The following is a 20,705-nucleotide window of genomic DNA, read 5'->3' on the forward strand; positions in this document are numbered from 1 at the left end:
CTGAAAAGTTGACCTCTTTCACATGGGTTAGTCAATCAGAAGACACGAGTACCCACTCTGCTAGTACTGCGGATACTAAGAACCAGTGGGTTTCTTCCTAGAGTGTGGGGTCTCTTTAACTCCTGAGTTACTCAAGTCTCCTATGATACAGGCGTGGTGTTAGAATAAGAACCAATAAAAATAGCGGTCTGGTAGAGACAGATCAATTAAAAAAAAGTGGAAGGCACAAGAGCAATGATTTGCTCAAATCAACACAAAAGGAACCATTCTCGAACTCTAGAATGCAGCATGATAGTCTTCCAATGTTCAGTGGAAGCGCAGGAGGTACAGTGATGTTCCCAGGGAACATGGTCAACCAGTGGCAGTGGATCATCCAAAGGCTGCTATGGCTGGGGTCCTCGATGCCAAGCAAGCTCAAGGCGTCCCTACTATGGTTGTGCGTGCTCTTCACCCATTCTATGAGTTCCCTGAAACTCCTAAAGTCCCCTCCAAATGTGGAACCCGACTTAGGCAAGGTTGCAGCCTTGCTGGATAAGACGGCCTGGAAGGAATCCAACAGGCTAACTGCTTCTGGCTCTGTGGTTCCCAGGATGCTATAAAAACCTCCACCCACTTCTCCAGCGCAGCTAGCGGGTCTCACAGGGGAGAGACAATTAAGCCTGCACCCCCAAGGCTCCGACGGAAAGCAAAAGCTGTAACCTAGGGCCATGGCCATGCAGACCCGCCAGCTAAGGAGCTCTGAGCCCCCTCTGCAGGGTACAGGCCCGCCCCCTGTGTGCGCAGGCGCGCGCCGCACCAGGCTCCCACGGTCGCTCGGTGCGGGCGGCAACCGCCAGCCTTGCAGGTAAGCACGGGGCAGTGATCTCGGGCTGGGTGCTTCCAGGACGCCACACCCCGGTCCTGGCCCGCACGGCGAGTGCTGGGGTCCTGCAGGCACCGCCCCAGGCCCTTTTCCAGCTCCTGCGGCACCTGCTATGGGTTGGGTGGGTGGCTCTGTAGATCCAGGGCCGTGGCGCTGCAGGTGGGGGCTGCGGGCTGCGGGCTGCGGGCGAGCGAGCCCACTGGAACTGTCCGCATCCAGAGCCGCGGGGAGGGCAGATCCTCGGCCTTGCAGAGAGATGCAATCAAGAGTTTCCATTAATGAGAGGGTGTAGACGGCGAGTTTGGGCTATCCATAGGCCATTTGGCAAACTTTCCACCGTAATTGATTTTTCAATACTTTCAGCAGAAAACAGAATTTTTTAAAAAAAAATTTGGCTATAAAGCGGGGGCGGGCGGTGGTGTCTAAAGAATTCCGCCATTTTAACGTTTAAAAAAGTAACCCTTCTGCAGAGCAGATAGATCAGTGACCGCCCCTCCCGCTACTGTCTGCATTAGTCCAAGGAGGTGGGTGGACACTTCAGCCCTGCAGGGCCGCTTCCACCCGTTAGCTGCGGCAGGGAGTGAGCTGGGGGGAATTCCCCCCACCCCACCCCACCCCATCCCCAACTGTGTTGTGTGCATCCAGCACTAGTTCCCCTCTCTCCAGCACTTACCACCTTATTGGATATCTGCTGTTTGTGTGATGGTCTCAAAGGACGAGAGAGAGAGAGAGAGAGAGAGAGAGAGAGAGAGAGAGAGAGAGAGAGAGAGAGAGAGAGAGAGAGAGAGAGAGAGAGAGGAGAAGAGAGAAGAGAGGAGAGGAGAGGAGAGGAGAGGAGAGGAGAGGAGAGGAGAGGAGAGGAGAGGAGAGGAGAGGAGAGAGAGAGAGTGAGTGAGTGTTAGTTCAGAAATGGTTTATTGAGCATCTGCTATGTGCCAACCACTCTTGTTTTAGGTAGGATTCCCTGGAATCACAGACTAGGTTTATGAGAGTAGCCTTGTGAAACCAGCAAGATTGGGCAGAGATGGTGAAATGCTGACCTAGTCCCGGCAGAGGCCTCAGCCTGGGGAGCAGGAAGCCCTGAACCTGATATGGCCCTGCAGAGACCCCTCAAATGAAGGTAAAGGCATGGGGTCTTTCTAGCCCTTTATGCCCAATCACCTATGGCTGACTTAGGGTGAGGAGAGAGCACTTAGGAGACACTTCCCTTGGCCAGTTCCAGAAACCTGAGGCTGATGGCTGACAGTTGTTGCTCTCCAGAAGGGCCTCACTGAACACTTTTCTTTCACTGACTGGCACTGGATCCCCTTTGCCCTCCCAACCTGTAATTGTTTCGGTTCTCCAAGGCTCCACTCTTTCCCCCCGTAGGTCTTTCTCTGCCTTAAATACCATCTGCACACAACGCCTTTCAACTCTGTCCCCAGCTCCAATCTCATCCTTTTTCTTTAAAGTATAAGCCTCACAAGAGCCCTTTGTCTTGGTGGCACCTATGTCCCCAGAGTACAGAGCAGCGCTGACATTTCGTTGGTTCTCCTGGACTTGCTGAGGCCAGGCATCAAGCTGGATCTGAAAGGCCCTCTTCGGCTTCTTCTTTGAGACACGGGCTGCGTGGGACTGGTTTTAAAAGAGAGTCCTTTGAATAAGCCACCACCCCTCTTGATCTCCAGTATTTGAAACAAAAGATTGATTTTACTTAACATAGTTAAAAGTGATGGGAAGGTGTAGAGATGGCTCAGGGTTAAGAGCACCTGTTGCTCTTGCCTAGGACCCAGGTCCAGTCCCCAGCATTCACATGGTGTTTGACAACATCTGGAACTCCAGTTTGGAGGGCGGGGCTGGGGGGTGGGGGGTGGGGAGAGGATCAGAAGCCCTCTGGTGGCCTCAACTGGTACTACATGCACATGGCGACCACATTAAACACGCCAACAAAAGCAAGCCATACACGTAACATAAAAGTAAATATTTCTAATTGGTACAAACTCTTCAGCCGTGAGAAGTTGTTTAACTGGGACTGAAATCTGGGGGACTCTGGATTATGAGTTTTACAAACCCATCTTGTTTTGTTTCACTTTGTCAACCTGTTTATACCACAGCTTTACTCTTTTCATGATAGGCATCATAATATACTCTGCGTTTTAGGGAGGAAAACCTAGGAAATAAATGAACATTCAAGAACAGCGGGAGGAAGGGAGGGAGGCAGGGAGGGAGGACACAAGGCAGCAGCCATTGCACACGACTTTACAAGTGGGCAGGGTCCATGTTACTGGCCGGAAGCTGCCAGGCTCCCTGGAGTTTCTGTCTGAAGGGAGAGAGAGGATAGTTCTTTGCTGAAGACCTGCTGGTGTCAACAGGTCACATCCAGCAGTTACCAAAGCTCCCTGAGGTAGGTGCCATTACCATTTTTGTCTTATTTCAAACTTAAGAAACGGGCTCAGGGGGCTGGGGATTTAGCTCAGTGGTAGAGCGCTTACCTAGGAAGCGCGAGGCCCTGGGCTCGGTCCCCAGCTCCGAAAAAAAGAACCAAAAAAAAAAAAAAAAAAAAAAAAACGGGCTCAGAGTGGGAACGTTACTTATCTGGAGTCACAGGTATTAAGTAAATGTGGAGAAGCAGAGAGTCTGATTCAAAGCTCTGCCCTAAGCTTAGCCTCCTATCCCTTCCTTATCGTATACGCCAGACGCCATTGCCAGGCGCTGCTAAGAAGCAGCTACAGTTCCTTCTCTCCTCCTCTCTCTCCACCAATCCCCCAACCTCTCTGCTGGATTTGAACACAGGACTCATGCATGCTAGGTAAGTACTTTGCTAGTTGTGTCCGCAGCCTCTGGATCTTGTGCTGAAGAGGTTTCACATGCCTGCCTTTCCCCACTCAGGTTTGTGGATTTGTTCAACAGAGGCTTCCGGGGTGGCTTTGCAAGCCCTCCATTGGCCTAACCACCCATGGCTGTGCCTGGGTTTGGATGGAGCGGTGAACGGGGAAACACAAACGAGCAGCATCAGGGAAGACGTCACCTTCCACAAGGACCATTCCTATTTAGCTAGAGTAGGATATGGTTCATGGAGAAGCGAGGGACCAAGAAAGAAGTGAATTTGGACCTAGGCTGGCCTTTGTCACTGGCCAAAGCCAGACCTTGGCCTGAGTCACGTGTCCCATCACCCATTTCCATACACATAGTGTACACCTCACACATCTCACTACGCCCCACCCTCACAAATAAAGGGAGGGGAGGATGCAGGACCAGGCCAGAGTCCTAGCAATAACCTAGGTAAAGGCCAGGAGTCAGACCTGCTGCTGCTGGCGTCCTGAAACATCTACTCAGAGATGAGACCTCTCTCTCTAAGCTGCTGGTGGTCAGTTTCTGCTCCGAGAAGCCTCCCTGGCCTCATCACAATGGTGGCTGTGCTTGGTTTGTAGACGCAACCAGATGGAGGGGCACAGTGACATGGAAATAATAAGGGCAGTGAAAGGGTCTGCCACGGGGGAGATCAACGTGCACCTGGTGGCCAGAGACAGCGCGGGTTCCCACCCTCACCTGCCTACAACCACCTTCATCATTCCTAGTAAGTCAGGGTCAGGAGTCTGGAGGTTCCGTACTCACTCAAGGTGTGGATAGTGGGAAGATGTTTTTCACTCTCTTTGTTATTGTTTTGTTTTTTCAGACAGGGTTTCTCTGTGTAGCCCTGGCTGTCCTCGAACTTGCTTTGTAGATCAGGCTGGCCTGAAACTCAGAGATTCCTCCTAACTCTGCCTCCCAAGTGTTGGGATTAAAAGCCTGTGCTACCATTCCCAGTTTTTTCACCTTTCTCTGTTTTTTACCTTGATACGCATGCGTGGGGCAGGAGTGAGGCAGGGTCACCGGGCTCATCTATGCTCTTTGTCTTATGTATGTACCTGTTTCTAGCCAATGCAGCTACCCTTGGTCTGCCTAGCACTGCCCTGGATGTGTCCTACCCCCGGGAGCCAGTCCACGTGGGCGCAGCGGAGCGAGTGGCTGGCAGCGAACCCGTCACAGCCACCATTCTGCCACAGCTGAGCACCGGACCAGGGACCAATAGCACAGTCAGGCTTCTGGACTGGACAGGGGTTTCTGCACCTTTAGCTGGGAGCGGCCTGAGGGTCAGTCTCCATAAAGACTGGCAGCTACAGGGCGGGGCCAGGGGGCTTGAAGGCGGGACTTGAGGCGGAAAGAAGCTGAGACTCAGAAAGAGACATCCTGGGACCGGACTTGGTGGCCCGGGGTAGGGGTGGGGGAGGTTGGAGGTGGTCGGAGAAGGGGTTCTGGGGCATGGACGGAGTCTTGAGGCCTCCTAAAGTACTAGCTAGCAGAGCTAAATAAATAAAGCGTGGGTGACCCAAGGTATGGAGAGCTGAAATAAAGGTCCTAGCCCTCAGAACTTGGTCCTGCATCCCAGTTCCGGATAAACGAGTACGCGACACAGAACATGATCGAAATAGAGCGGCCACGAAGCCCAGAGCAGCGACATGAGGGTGGCACGGCTGGAAGAGAAGCAGACATCCAGCACCCTGGTAGGACCGTGCTTCCAGGTGCAATGCGTGGGTGGGTGTGGCTTGTGTTCCCAGAGGACTTGGTTAGATGGGCTCGTGACCGGATGTGGTCCTAAGTGTATGTGGGCGGAGCCTGAGTGTGCTGTCAATGGGGGGAAAGATTGAGGCTCCCTGGCCCCAACAGATGTTCACAAGGACCCTCAAGAAGTCATTCCTCAGGAACCTTCAGTAGACGCAGGTTCTTGCAAGTGCCAGACTTGTGGGCCCCAACAAAGTATTGGTCTAGACGTTGGTTCATCCGGAGACCGGTGTCCTCAGCCTTTCCAGAAGCGGTAAGAACAAGGGCTTGCAGCTTTGCTTGTCCTGTTTTTAGTTCTTAAAGCCTCGTTCCGGTTCCGGGCTTAGGAGAATGTGGATACACTGGATGCTACTGAACGTATAGGATTTTTTTTCTCTAAGACCATTCCATTTGTAGGTCAGTCATAGTTGAGAACTCAGGCTGTACCGTCGCTTCTGAGCTGATAAAACCCATGAAAAAGAGGAAACATAAGGAGTATCAGAGCCCGTCAGAGGAGTCCGAGCCGGAGGCCATGGTAAAAGGAGGGCCGCGGGGAGAGAAATATGAAGCGGGAACCTCAGTTTCAAATTCTTGTCAATCCCAGATAGGGATCTGAGTCAAGAAGATTCCTGTTGCATATTTTAAGATTCCATCTTGAATCAAGTTGTAGATAGACCTTAATAGAGGAAGGAAGGGAGGGAGGGAGGGAGGGAGGGAGGGAGGGAGGGAGGGAGGGAGCGAGGGAGGGAGGGGGAGAGAGAGAGAAAAGGAGGGGGAAGAGAGGGGGAGGGGAGAAAGAGGGGGAGAAAAAGAGAAAGGGGGAGGGGGAGAAAAAGAGAGAGAGAGAGAGAGAGAGAGAGAGAGAGAGAGAGAGAGAGAGAGGAGGAGAAAAAGAATATGATTCCTTTAGAAATATACAGGAAGATTCTCTTGAGCAGGTAAAAATCACAAAGCAGAACTGTTGATATACTCAAGTTTCCCCACCAGGAATGGGAATTGTAGTTCGATTATATAGCGAGGACTTAGGTACTCACATGAATCCCTGCCTTCCCATGGTACAGACTCAAGCAATGGATTGACTGCAGAAACTCTGTCAAGGACTGCACATACGCTAGAGGAAAAACTCTTTCAATTTCTGGCATAACATTGGACCATAGAGTCAGGCAGGGGCCAGGGATCAGGGGCTGAACTTGTATCCCAACCCATGAGGACAGTAACCTGGCATTAGGCTTTCTCTTCACAGAAGCAAGGAAAAGGAAAAGACCCAGACAGAGAGCCCACCCCGGGCACCTCAGAGAATGAGGAGTGGAGCAGAAGCCAGCTGGGTAAGGCAGCCTGTGTGTGTTTGTTTCTGTGAAGTGCTTATAGACTTCTGAAAGTGCGAGAGTGAAGGTGTGGGGCGTGGCTATGGTCGTATATGGTACATATGAGCACAGGCGAGTGTATATGAAAGGCAGTAAGGCCATTTGTAGTTTGATCATGACTATATATTTATTCTTGGGGCTGTTTATCTTGCATTATACATCTGTGGGGAGGCCCTACTAGGAAGTCTGGGCTATGTATCTGGACTTGAGGAGTCATATGACATTACCTCCTTTTGGCGGGATTGGTAAGCCCATACTAGTTATTGGCCTGACTTTCCTATTTGGGCTCCTTTCTTGGTCTTTTGGTTCTAGGGAACCCCTCAGAGTTAACTTCTGCTCTCGGGCCCTGCTGTTAGTATTTCTATTGTCCCAGGTGACAACTGTCAACTGGGCCCAAGCAGAACTTATCAGACTAGTAGTCGTCATCAATGTAGTGATGAGTATGTCTTCTTCCCCCAACACTTAAACTCTATCAGCACTGGGCCTGAGTGTATTTATTTATTTCTAGTTTTTTTTTTAAGATTTATTTATTTATTATATATAAGTACACTGTAGCTGTCTTCAGACACACCAGAAGAGGGCATCAGATCTCATTACAGATGGTTGGGAGCCACCATGTGGTTGCTGGGAATTGAACTCAGGACCTCTGGAAGATCAGTCAGTGCTCTTAACCACTGGGCCATCTCTGCAGCCCTTATTTCTAGTTTTATTACACTGAGGGGAGATGCATGTGCCTCAGAGCCTGTTGGGGATCGGAGGACAATTTTCTAGAGTCAGTTCTCTCCTTCCACCCCATGGGTCCTGAGGAGCCAATGATTGGTCATCAGACTTGGTCGCAAGTGCTTTTACACTGAGCCATCTTGCCGGTCTGGGACCAAATCTGAGGTTGGCAGGATCACTGTGTCTTAAGCCTAGAATCTGGCGTGGCGTAGGTTCTCAGTGAATGTTTGTTCGGTAGGTGAACTGATGGTGTGTGTGTGTGTGTGTGTGTGTGTGTGTGTGTGTGTGTGTGTGTGTGTGTGTGTGTGTTGGTGAGTCCTTGTGGACCGTACCTCAGTTGCATGAGTTTTTTCCAACCTGGGGAGAACCAGAAGAGTGAGCCCAGAAGCACTATGTGCCACCTTTTCTGTGTACTCATTTTAAGGACAATGACAGGTGGGGCTTGGTGTCACACACCTTAAGTCCCAGCACTTGTGAAGCATAGACAAGTCTCTGTGAATTTGTACTCCAGCGTGGTCTACATATCAAACTCCAGGCCAACGATCTTAGTCACTGTTCTATTGCTGTAAGGAGAAACTGTGTCCAAGCCGATTCTTATAAAAAAGAGCCTTTAATTAATTGTGGGGCCAGCTTACAGTTTCAGAGGTTAGTCCATTATTATCGTGGTGGAGAGCATGCAAGCAGGCAGGAGGAGCTGGAGAAATGGCTCAGAGCTACATCCTGATTGGCAGGCAGAATGAGAGAGAGAAAGAGGGGGGTGGGGAGAGGTTGGTTGGGAGGGAGAGGGAGACAGACAGAGACAGAGAAGAGACAGAAACACACACACACACACACACACACAGAGAGAGAGAGAGAGAGAGAGAGAGAGAGAGAGAGAGAGAGAGAGAGAGAGTAGTGGGGGGGGGGGACAGAGGCAGAGAAGAGACAGGGACAGATAGACAGACACATACACACACACAGAGGGGAAGGGCAAGAGCTGGGCCTAGCATAGGATTTTGAAACTTTAAAGCCCACCCACCCCTAGTGACTCACTTCCTCCAACAAGGCCACACCTATTCCAACAAGTCTACACTTCCTAATCCTTCTAATTTCTTCAAACAGCTCTACTTCCTAGTGACCAGGCATTCAAATACGTGAGCCTATTGGGGCCACCCTTATTCAAGCCACCACACCAACCAAGGCTACACAGTGAGAGTGGTCAGCAGGTAAAGCTCTTCCAGACAACCTGGACTGAAGCGCCAACACCCAGAGGGTGACTCAGTCATCCAACTCAAGTTCAGAGGACCCAACGTGCTCTTCTGGTCCCTGCAGACACATGATTTTTTTTTATTATTATTAATTTTTTTTTAAAAAAAGAAGTGATACTTGAGAACCTCGCTCTACAGTGCTGGGTCTAGCTGCAGAGATGTCCAGGCATTTGGCATTTGAGGACAACCATGTCCAATCTCTCATTCCATACACATCCGGATTCATAATCTAGTGGCACTCCAGGATCGTCGTCATGGCCTTTTTAGATTCAGAGCATCTTTCTCTACTCCTTTGTACTCACTCACTCACTTTTTATTTATTATTTATCAACTTATTTTTATCTTTTGTATTGCCGGAGATAAAATCCAGGAGCTCACCTACCGAATGCTTTGCCTCTGGGCTATATACCCAGACACTTCTTATTATAGGCAAATATAGCTTGGTCAGTTATCTTCTAGCATTCATTTTTTGATATCTTCGCTTTTGTTTTTATTTTGGGGTTTTCTGACAGAATCTCTGCAACTGCCTGAGACTGGCGATCTTCTTGCCTCAGCTTCCAAAATGCCGGGATTATGAACCCGTATGCTACCATATCCGGCACCGTTCATTTTTTTTTTTAATTTTTGTAGCCTGTTTTTGTTGGTTTTTTTTTTAAAGCTTTGTTTTTCTCTTGTGTATGTGGGTTGTTCTGCCTGCCTGTGTGCGTATGTATCACATGCGCAGAGTGCCCACAGGGACTCAGAGTGCCCATTGGATCCCCTGGGGCTGGAGTTATAGATGGTTATGAGCTGCCACGTATGTTCAGGGAACCAAGCCCAGATCGTGTGGAAGAGCAGCCAGTGTTCTCACACTCTTGAGCCCTCTCTCGTCACCTCTCGCCCATTCTTTATGTCTCCAGATACAAGTCTGAGGTAACTACAGATTTTTTTACCTTGTCTTTTCTTTTTTTTAAATGATGCCTATAGAGCTGATTATGTCCAGTTTATCTCTGGGAGGATTGTCGGGACAGGGTCTGTGTAACCTTGGTTGTCCTAGAGCGCTCTCTCTCATTCTCTCTCTCTCTCTCTCTCTCTCTCTCTCTCTCTCTGTAGACCAGGCTGGCCTGGAACTCACAGAGACTCACCTGCCTTTGCCTCCCAAGTGCCGGGACTGAAGGTTCGTGTCAGCACACTCAGTCAGTCCACCGTGTTTAACGGTCAGTGCTTTAGGCATAGATGTTTATGGAGCAAAGGGCTTTCACAGCTTTATTCAGCTATAATTCACACAGGCCACTGCCCATCTATTTGAAATATGCAGTTGTGGCACAGAATTGTATACAGAATCATGTGACTATCACCATTTAGACGTTTAAACGTCTCCCTCCAAAGAAATCCCCTGCCCATCAGTGGTCATTCCCCACAAGTCACTCTTATCCCCCAATAACCAGCAATCTACCTTCTACATGTATAAGATTTGCTTGCTTGGGACATGTCATTCAACGCCCCCGCTTACAGCGTCATACACATGGTCCTTTGTGTCCGTCTGGCTTCGATCTCTTTAACAAGGCCTCGCCATAGTTTAGTACACATGGGGACTTTATGCCCTTGGGCTAAGATTGCTTCTGTATCGGACTGTTATGCTGTCTCATCTGAATATTGTATACATTTTTGCGTAGGTATATGCTTCCGTCTACTGGGCATAAACCTAGGAGTGAAGTTTTCTTCCACACAATGACTCTGTGTTTATCATTTGGACAAATGACGGGCGGGGCTTGGTGGCACACGCCTTAAGTTTTCCAAAGTGGCTGTACTGTAATATTACACCCCTGCCGGGATGTACAGGGACTCTGGCTTGCTCCTGTCCTCAGCGTGTGCTGGCCTGTGTCTGGTTTTCCCTCCTAGCCGTCCTGTGGGGTGTGAAGTGGTATGGCCCTGTTGTTTGGATGTGTGTTCCCAATGACTAGTAAGCCATGTGTTGGACATCTCTTTATGCAGTCTGTTAGCCATTTACATATTTCCTTTGGAGAAATGTCTGTTCAGACCCTTGTTCATTTGTAAACTGGATGTAAGAAACTGATTCTATATTAAAATGCTATGGTGACATAGAACTGGAGAGGGGCTGAGAATATGAGTGTAGTTCAGTAGAGAAACCAGTCAGGATACCAAATACAGGGATCTAGCTTGCTTCTTGCTGGCTTTCTCCTCCTCTCTTCCTCTCTTTCTCTTTCTCCCCAATCTCTTTCTTTCAAAATTCCCTTTGGCTTTTTAGGGCATATTTTTTTCTCTTTCGTTTTGAAGCAGGGTCTCCCTGTCTTCCCTCTCTGGCTGGCCCGAAACTTGCTATACAGACTAGGCTGGCCTCAAACTCACAGAGCCTCCTCTGCCTCTGCTTCCCTGGTGCTGGGGTTAAAGATGTGGACCAGCCGTCCTGGCCCCTTTCTGTTTTCACATCATAACCTCACCATTCAGCCCAGGTTGGCCTCAAAGGAATGACCCTCCTACCTCAGCCACTGAGTTTCTGAGGCATGTACCACTGCGTCCCGTTTTAGTGAGGTGTTTTTGTTTTTTGAGACAAGGTCTTACCCGTTGGCACCAGCTAATCTCCAATTCCCAGTTTTCCTGCCTCCACTGTGCAGATCCTGAGTTACAGGCAGGAGCAACCATACTTGGCTTAGAAACGATTTCCGATGATTTCTGTTTGCTTTCTGAAGCACTCATCCTGTAAGCCCAGGCTGGCCTGGAACACAGTAAGCATCTCTGGCTGCTCTTGCTTTTACGTCCACGGAGCTAGGGTTACAGGTACGTGCCGCTGCGCTCAGCTAGATAAACACTTTCTTAAGTCCTAATCTTGATGCAAAATTCTACAAACTCTTAGTTTGGGGGAGAAGATATTTCCCTGGCTTCATTAGCTTCTCACAGTAACCCCTCAGTAGGAGCACGTTCATGAGGCAGTGCCCTCCTGACCTAGTCACCTCTCCCCACCCCACCTTTTATTAGACAGCGTCTCACTATGTAGCTCTTGAACATTGAACGACTGGAGATCTTATCTACTACTTATCAGGCACTGGCTAGGAGCTCGAGTTCAGAGTGAGCTGGACACCAAAGCTCATCCCAGGAGCTCACAGTTGCACAGACGGCTATGTAGACAAGCTGCTATCATGTAACAGTGTGCCGTATTATATATCATTTAACAGTATGTTACATATCATATAACAGTATGACAGGCATCACGTGCGGGGTCTGTAAATACAAAGCTGTTTCCCAGGACAGCCATGCAGTCCGTCATTCCATGACTCAGTCCGTCCCGTCCACCTGTCCTTTCTGTAGTCACATAACCAACACCTGTTGAGCATCTGCCCCTTGGAAAGCACTACCCAAATGCTGCAGCTGGGTCTGGGTCTTAGAAGGTAAAGAAAGTTAGGAGGATGGAAGAAAGTTGGGTGCCGGATACTCAAACCAGAGGGCTCAGCCTATGCAGAGTCACAGACAGGAAGGCGTAGAAGTTCCCGATACAGTGTGAGCAGGAAGGAGTGGCTAGTTCACAGCGGCTTGGTGGGCTGTGGGCACATGTGTGGTTTTGTTCTTTAATAGGAGATAAGATATTTTGGGACTTTTTTTTAAAGTCCTTCATATGCCAGAGTGGGGTGATACCCAGGGAGGGGCTCCCCCTTCTCAGAGGGAAAGTAGAAGGGGAACTTGAAGAGGAGCTGTGTGAGGGGAACTAGGAGGAAATGGGGGACTGATATTGGGAAGTACAATAAATAAATAAGTGACTGAATGGAAAAGTCTTTCCTTTGGAGATATTTGGCAAGGGGATCACGGACTGGTTCAGAGCAAGGAGTAATGAGGAGACAGACTCAGGAGCTGGAGTCAGCAGGACTGGAGGATTCTGGGGAGTAGAGTGATGGACGGACGTACAGGCTAGGTTCCTAGCTGGATGAATGGAGAGACTGCCACTGTCTGCGATAAACAGTACCAAAAGAACCACAGGCTTTGGTGCAGTCATTTCCAGGTTAGCTTTGACCAGGCTGAGCTTTCCAAGGGCATGTGAGGAAGCAGGAGCAAGCAAAGAAGAATCTCTGGAGGCTGAAGCACCCCTTCCCCTGGAATCTGGAGCACCTCTGGAAGTTAGAGGGTATCTGTTTTATAGATGACCTCTGTGATACCTTCATACAAATCATATAAATCCACCTCTTCTTCACTATAGACAGCCACATGGCTTGGCAGGGAACCCAGCCTGGATGGCAGCCCCAGGTAGCCCCTTGGCTGGGTATCAGTGTATATTGATCGTGCAGCCACAGACAGGAGCTTTGGGACTTACTTGAGCTTGGGGATGAGACTAAAAGTTCACTGGGAGAAAGGATGCAGGAAACTAGAGGAAACCCGGGCTTGTCCAGAGAAGGAATCCAGATATTACAAGGAGGTGTGGGAACCAGGCCTCGTTTTAGTGGCTGATATGCAATGCAATACAAGATCTCTTCTCTCATCTACGGAAAGGGTACGACCAGCCTTTCCCGTCTAAGAGTTGACTTTCTAAAAGAGGTGACGTATATGAAATCCCTGAAGCATCTCTCGACCCCCAGTTCCTGGCAGCAGACATGGCACACAGGTGGCTCAGCTAAATGGTGAAAGGACAAAGTGGTGGTGATAGGAGACGGAAGGCCGAAGGCCTGTTACATGCCATGCCAAGGAGAGCATCACGTTAGCATTGGTGGGGGCCGTCGAGATGGCTCAATGATTAAACACAACAGCTGGAAGCCAGGCAGTGCTGGAATTCACACATGTTTAGTCCCAGCACTTGGGAGGTAGAGGCAGACAGACCTCTGAGTTCCACGGCAGCCAGGGATACACAGAGAAACCCGTCTTGAAAACAAGCAAACAACGAAAATTAAAGAGCACTAACCCTCTTCCAGAGAAGGACATGGTGACTCAACAACCATTTTTTAACTCCAGTCTGACGCCCTCTTCTGGCCTCCATGGGCCCTGCATGCATGTAAGACACTAATGTACATTGAAAAAAATTAAGTACCAGTGCAGGGAAGGAATCGATGTGTGGGGGGCTGATGAGGTAAGAGCGGACAGATCAACATGGTGCCTATGAGACGTGTCAGATGTGACGTGGCGTGGTGTGGACATCTTAGAGCTCGGCTCTGTTGGAAGATGGGTAAAGGGGAGTGAACGCAGGACCGAAGTACCTAGGAGCAACAGAGGTGCCTGAGGTAAAAATGCTGGCAAGTGCTCAGCCACTGACTGAGCTTGTGCCGCAGTCCTGGGAGGGTAAGGCCAATGGGATGTCCTCTGAGAAGAAAGACCAGGGTGTTGTGAAGGGTTCAGCCATAGCAGCAGTGGTCTGGATAAAATAATGAATCAGACAGTGTGGCGTGGCATCCCAGTGAGGATGGGGGCTCAGCACCCATGGGATTAACCTGGCACCCTGAGCTCTGAGCTTGTTTCTTCTCACCCCTGTTCAGTGAGTACGGATGAACCTGTGTAGAGAACAGATGGTCTGGAGGAACGTGGTAGGGGTGTTACTCAGGACCAAGGATGATGCCCTGAAGAGATGTACACTAGATTTGGCATTGTCATCAATCTCTGAGAGAGTTTGATAGCTTGATTAATCATTTGTTGAACAAAATACTTGCCTTAGCCCAGTGGAGTCGGGTCTGTGGGACCTGAAGGTTTGGTGCAGCCAACTAAGGAATTTGAGCAGCTGTACTGGCTGGTTGTGTGTGTCAATTTGACACAAGCTGGAGTTACCACAGAGAAAGGAGCCTCAGTTGAGGAAATTCCTCCATGAGACCCAGCTATAAGGCCTTTTCTCAAGTAGTGATCAAGCGGGGAGGACCCAGCCCATTGTGGATGGTGCCATCCCTGGGCTGGTGGTCCCAGGTTCTATAAGAGAGCAAGCTGAGCAAGCCAGGGGAAGCAAGCCAGTAAGTAACATCCCTCCATGGCCTCTGCATCAGCTCCTGCTTCCCGCCCTGTGTGAGTCCCAGTCCTGACTTCCTTTGGTGATGAACAGCAATGTGGAAGTGTAAGCTGAATAAACCCTTTCCTCCCCAGCTTGCTTCTTGGTCATGATGTTTGTGCAGGAGTAGAAACCCTGACTAAGACAGCAGCTGTGGAATAAACAAGTTCCACGGAGGAACAAATGTCTTCCTGAGCTAGCAAACCAGCACAAGCTTAAATGACCCAAGGAGGAACTGGGTCAGTGGGTCAGTCTTGGGCAAGGATCCAGGAAGGACCAGTAACGTGACTCAAGTCTTGTTAGCACTTCATAAGGACCTCTTCTAGACCACGTATTACAAAATCCTCACAAACTCTCTAAGGCAGACAACATCACAAAGCTGGATCAATCTCCATAAGTTAGAGCCACCACCCCAATAAAAGCTGATTCTTATGTGTTGTTGGGTCTCTGATTGTGTGTATTCTTCAGTGGAAGGCAGCTCAGCTGCACTGGTCAGCCCACTTTTTGGTCAACTGGCTATCATAGCCTTTAAAGTGTCCTGCGCCTGGAGGCCAGCCATCTACTAGCAGAAAGACTCCCCCTCCCTCCTTCCCCAGGACTCTTTAAGACTCTGGGATATGAACAGGACCTGAACCATAGGTTCTTGAAATAATACATGCATATTTGTGTGCCTGTGTGCGCGCATGTGCGTGTGGGTTTGCACACACTTGTGTCCATGAACGCATGTACTCGTGACACACATCTGTGCTCACACTCAGCGTGCACATGTCTGAGAAGACTGTGGGACTGGTTCACGTACCGCAGCACACCAGCTTCATGCCCGCATTTTTTGTATGTCTTTCCTGTTAGTACTTAGGAGAAAGGTTTCTTGTTTCTGTGGGTTCTCTCTTTCACTTCTTCCTCCCTGTGTTCGTTCTCTCTCTCTCTCTCTCTCTCTCTCTCTCTCTCTCTCTCTCTCTCACACACACACACACACACACACACACACACACACTTCTCCATTTCCTCCTCTTCCCTTTGTGAACACTATAATTAAGTCCTCCGGCTCAGGTCTCACCACTAATCCTCACCCTGTACATGTCCAAGGACAGAGTGGCTGAGTCTTTGCGACCTTCATTGTTTATAATCCCAAGGGCTTCTGCTGACAGTAGCTTGAGGGTGAAGGAGGGACAAATAATCCGGTGACCTCACCTCAGGTCTGAGCCCCCTGTGCCTGGCACTGTCCTAGCTGAGTAGGGCAAGAGATACACGTGGGCAAAGGTTTGCTTGGAGGTTAAGCGAGAGCTCAGTCAGGGGAAACAGGTCCATGCCTCAGGAGCCAACTTGCCTCTCTTGTCTCTGCAGTGTCCAGTGAGAAGAAGGAAGGCTGGTCCTGGGAGTCCTACCTGGAGGAGCAGAAGGCAGTCACGGCCCCAGTTAGCCTCTTCCAGGACGTGAGTTGGGCAGTCCGGGCCCAAGCAGAGTTTATCCTTTCAGTTCAGGGACTCACCACTAAGAGCAAGCCTTCTGGTGTTTTCTACTGAACAATCAATCCTTGGTGCACTAGCAGAATGAAGAAGTCCAGAGTTGAAAAGGGTGCACTGTAAGGAACTTTCTGGATAGGAAGAAATAGGGAGGTGGCCTCTAAGCTCACCCCTCACCACCTGACTTGTGGATTCTAAGACTTTTGACCCAGTTCAGCATTGACCTCACCATGAGGCAGCTGATAGGACCCTTAAGTCTAGCCCTGACCCAAGCCCTTCAGAATAGTCCTGCAGCTCTCTCATCTTCTGGTGACCCCTGCAGGACAGAGCCCCAATAAGTCACCCTTTGAGATCAGCAAGGCAGATGAGGCCTAAAGACAGCCCCTTCACCCCAAGCCCACTAGGCAAGGATAAGGCTGGATGGAAGCTGGGTCCTCTCCACTCTGTGTGTTGACAGTCCCAGGCAGTCACCCATAACAAGAATGGCTTCAAACTGGGCATGAAGCTAGAGGGCGTTGACCCCCAACACCCGTCCATGTACTTCGTCCTCACTGTGGCTGAGGTGAGCGGGAAATAGCACCCACCCTTGAGCCTTGGCTGGGGGTGGGAAGGAGGGAGATGTAAGGGAGGCACTGCCCTGCCTCAGGAAGCCGGGACATCCAGGGGGATCCACTGGAATATAGGGAGATGGAAAAGCAAACACCGGAGAAGCCATGGCACACCACTATTACTGAATACTATAAGTTGTCTATGCTGGGGGCTTGGGGGCCATGTCAAAGATACAACAGGCGGGGACGATGTCTCAGATGGAATAAGGGTACTCTAGGAAGGGAGTCTGAGATGGGCATAGCCTTGGTACACCATGGCTTGCAGATGAAGACATAGTCCATGTGGCATGAGGGGTAGGAAAGGCACAGGAAGACCTACCTGCCACCCTCCTGTGCTAAAGCCGGCAATCCCAGATGCAGGCCGGGGACATGAGATAAGAGTGTGAGCATAGGGTTGGGGATTTAGCTCAGCGGTAGAGCGCTTGCCTAGCAAGCACAAGGCCCTGGGTTCGGTCCCCAGCTCCGAAAAAAAAAAAGAAAAAAAAAAAAAAGTGTGAGCATAGCCAGGGGCATTGAGAGGGTACAGTAAGAGGAGGTGGCAGAGAGACCCCAGAGGCACAGAGCAACCTGCAGTCCTTTCTTTCCACATCCGGTCTGGGGTTTAGGGAGGCAGGAGACTGCTTTGGAGAGTACCCACCTTGCACTCAGCACTCAAGGAACCTGCTAGCACTGGATCCCCGAGGCCGCAGGCTAGACCAGGATAGGTGAAGGAAGCAGGGGGAGGCGCCTGCTGCCATTGGCCTGCCTCTGATTCTTTTTGCGGCCAGGTGTGTGGCTACCGCCTGCGTCTGCACTTTGATGGCTACTCTGAGTGCCATGACTTCTGGGTCAATGCCAACTCCCCGGACATTCATCCTGCCGGCTGGTTTGAGAAGACTGGACACAAGCTGCAGCCTCCCAAAGGTAAGATCTCCCTGGGTTGGTCCCTGGAAGACAGTGAGTCCCAGAGCCATCCCCTCCTCCAGGTCACCCTGCAACCCGCTTGGTTTTTCGTTGTTGTTTTGTTTTGTTTTAATCCTAGACGCAGGGCAGTCTCTCCTTCCTGTTCTGATACAGCTCCCTCTGAGGCTTTTCTAAACCCCTTAAGTGCTCACCAGGTCTGTCTTCCTTTAGCAGAGGGTCCCCGAGGGTTTGGGGACCTCAGACCTGCCTGTTTCTACTTCATTCGGGGCCCTCACCATGGCCCAAGCCTCTGCAAGGTCTCTGTTCCTCCCCCCCTCGAGGGGCCCAGGTTACAAGGAGGAGGAGTTCAGCTGGAGCCAGTACCTGCGCAGCACGAAAGCTCAGGCAGCCCCCAAGCATCTGTTTGTGAGCCAGAGCCACGTGAGTATCATGTCACGTGAGTAACACGTGAGCATCAGTCCTGAGGCCAAAGGCAGTGCAGCGGGCCAAGGAGAGCTACCTCTTCGGAGTGGAACTCAGCCCAGTTCTGGTTTCCACTGGTTCAAGAGGCACGACTGCGGAAAGACCAAAGCCAAAATGGAGGATGCTGGTTACGTCCTCCCGCTCAGACCCCCTCCTTCATCCTGTCTTCATCCATTTTTTAAATTACCTTTTTTAAAAATCGTATCTTGTGTGTGGGATGCACATGCCGCATAGCACACGTAGAGGTCAGAGGACAGCTTGTGGGTGTGGGTTTTCTGCCTCCAGACGTGGATCCAGGGATTTGAACTCTGTGTGGCTTGAAGGCTGGTGCCCTAACCCCCTGAAGCCATCTCACCAGCCCTCATCCATTTTCCATTGCTATAAAAAAGTATCTAAACCTGAATAATACAGAAAGAAATGAGCGTCGTTTTGTCCTGTGGCTTCAGAAGAGGAAGGTCTATGATTAGGTAGCCCCTGTTGAGCCTCTGAGGAGGCCCCGTGGCAGGTGAACCCACACTGTTGAAGACATGTATGGAGGAGATCACAGGAGCCAGAGGCCTTTAAGCACAAGCTTGCTTGCTTGCTTCCCCTCTTTTCTTCCTAACTTCCTTTGTTTTCTTTTTCTTTCTTTGGGTTTTTGTTTTGATTAGTTTTTGAGGGGCTTTGGTTTTTGTGGGTTTTTTGTTTTGTTTTTGTTGGTTGGTTGTTTGTTTTTTGAGACAGCGTTTCTCTGTGTATGTAACCCTGACTGTCCTGGAACTCTCTCTGTAGACCAGGCTGGCTTTGAACTCGGAGTCCAACTGCTTGTGCCTCCCAAGTGCTGGGATTAAAAGTGTGTGCCTCCACTGCCTGGCTCAAGCTTTAATTTTTTTTTAATTTATTCTCTCTCTCTCTCTCTCTCTCTCTCTCTCTCTCTGTGTGTGTGTGTGTGTGTGTGTGTGTGTGTGTGTGTGTGTGTGTTCTGTGCTACATATGCCAGTCAGTGCCTATGTGCTACACAGCCCAGAAGAGGGCATTGGAACCTGGAGCTGAATTTACAGACATTTGCAGGTCGTGGGTGCAGGAATCTGAACTCCAGGCCTTATGACCAAGCAGCAAGCACTCATAATCACCAAGTCATCTCTAAAGCTTGCTTTCTATTCTTTCATAAGGATCCAATCTCTCAGTGACCAGCCAGGGTCCTCCAGTCCCCTTCCAGCCCAGGGCCCTTTAGGGGACACATCTAAGCCACAGCACCCTCTGCTGGCTGCACAGCCTGGACACTGACTGGTCTCTGCTCTCTGATATTCATCCTCTGGTTTGCTCTGCTGCTTAGTGCCTATGGTCAGAGTCAATCCTGGCAGCACTCGCTCGTTCTCCTTCTGTCTCTGACCTTCGCACTAGCTCGCCTCCTGTCCTTAACCCGCTGAGAGGCAGGTGTCAGGGAGCCCGTTAGCAGTTACATATCACATAATCTCAAGCAAAGGGTCTGGTCTGAAAGAGAGCCCCCACTGAAATTACTTCCAAACCGGGTGCTGGATGTACAGCTTAGGAGTAGAGTGCCCTCCCAGATGACCATATTGGAAGGGTCAGGGACTCCACTAGACTGTTCACAGGGCCATTTGCTCTCCCATTCCAGTCTGGCTCCAGAGGCTATAGCTGGGGAAACAGGTGACTAATAGGGTCCCACCTCCTACCGTGACAGGGAATGCAGTTGTTTTTTTTTTTTTGTTTTTGTTTTTTTTTTTTAAGTCAAACTATTTGAATTCAGACCCTGCCATTAACAGGCATTGTTTCTGGACCACAGTTGTCACTTCCTTCTAAAAGGAGATGTTTGTGTTGGCCATCTTGGAAGACAAGGAAGGTGCTGTTTTTCAAAGCTTTTGCTTGACTGTGGCAACTCCCCAGACAATACTAGCGCTTCCCACTCCTTGTACCCTTCGGGGATGGAACATGTGCCTCCTTCCCAACCATCCCACGACTGCCCCAGCTGCTTCAGACATAAAAGCAAGGCTTGTCCAGGTAGGGAAGACTTGTCCTCAGCCTGGCTGAACTTTTGGGTAAATACATCCCCACAGCCACTTACCTTCTCCCACGAGTCAGCCTTTGATGATCATTGCACTTGGAGGACAGGAAGTCCCTGAGTGGCCCAGAGCAACCTTCTTCGTTCCTGACCTGTTTCCGCCTTGTGTCCATTTCCCCCTCCCAGGCAATCCTTTTAGAGAGCCTGCTTCTGTGTTTGCCAGGCGCTCTGGGCTAGCTTCAGGCGGCCTGGCCCTGGCTGTGGCAACCCTCTCCTTGCTCCTAGAGTCCTCCGCCGGTGGGCTTCCAGGTGGGCATGAAGCTAGAAGCTGTGGACCGCATGAACCCATCCCTCGTGTGTGTGGCCAGCGTGACCGATGTGGTGGCCAGCCGCTTCCTGGTGCACTTTGATGACTGGGACGATACTTATGACTACTGGTACTGGGGGCTGCTGGGGAGGAGACCCCAGGGGCTGGAGGCAACTTCTCTAGGACCTTGGACAGCATGTGGTTCCACCTACCCACTCCTGATATTTAGATCTCGTTCCAGATTAGGAGAGGGGGTTGGT

General features: G+C 50.2%; 1 protein-coding gene across 1 annotated transcript in view; it reads left to right on the top strand.

Annotated features, from left to right (window-relative positions):
- The first annotated feature begins 772 nt into the window (after nt 1-772).
- L3mbtl1 (L3MBTL histone methyl-lysine binding protein 1) overlaps nt 773-20,705 on the top strand; it is a 31,625-nt gene continuing 11,692 nt past the window's right edge. The window contains 13 exon segments of the mRNA NM_001419616.1: nt 773-844; nt 1,817-1,982; nt 4,273-4,418; nt 4,760-4,974; nt 5,271-5,385; nt 5,549-5,696; nt 5,840-5,957; nt 6,666-6,747; nt 16,045-16,133; nt 16,621-16,725; nt 17,539-17,674; nt 18,003-18,094; nt 20,424-20,575. Coding sequence (NP_001406545.1) covers nt 4,283-4,418; nt 4,760-4,974; nt 5,271-5,385; nt 5,549-5,696; nt 5,840-5,957; nt 6,666-6,747; nt 16,045-16,133; nt 16,621-16,725; nt 17,539-17,674; nt 18,003-18,094; nt 20,424-20,575 — 1,388 coding nt within the window. The 5' untranslated portion in view covers nt 773-844; nt 1,817-1,982; nt 4,273-4,282.

Source organism: Rattus norvegicus, chromosome 3 (genome assembly GCF_021556685.1).
Source record: "Rattus norvegicus strain SHRSP/BbbUtx chromosome 3, alternate assembly SHRSP_T2T, whole genome shotgun sequence".
NCBI classification, from domain to species: Eukaryota; Metazoa; Chordata; class Mammalia; order Rodentia; family Muridae; genus Rattus; species Rattus norvegicus.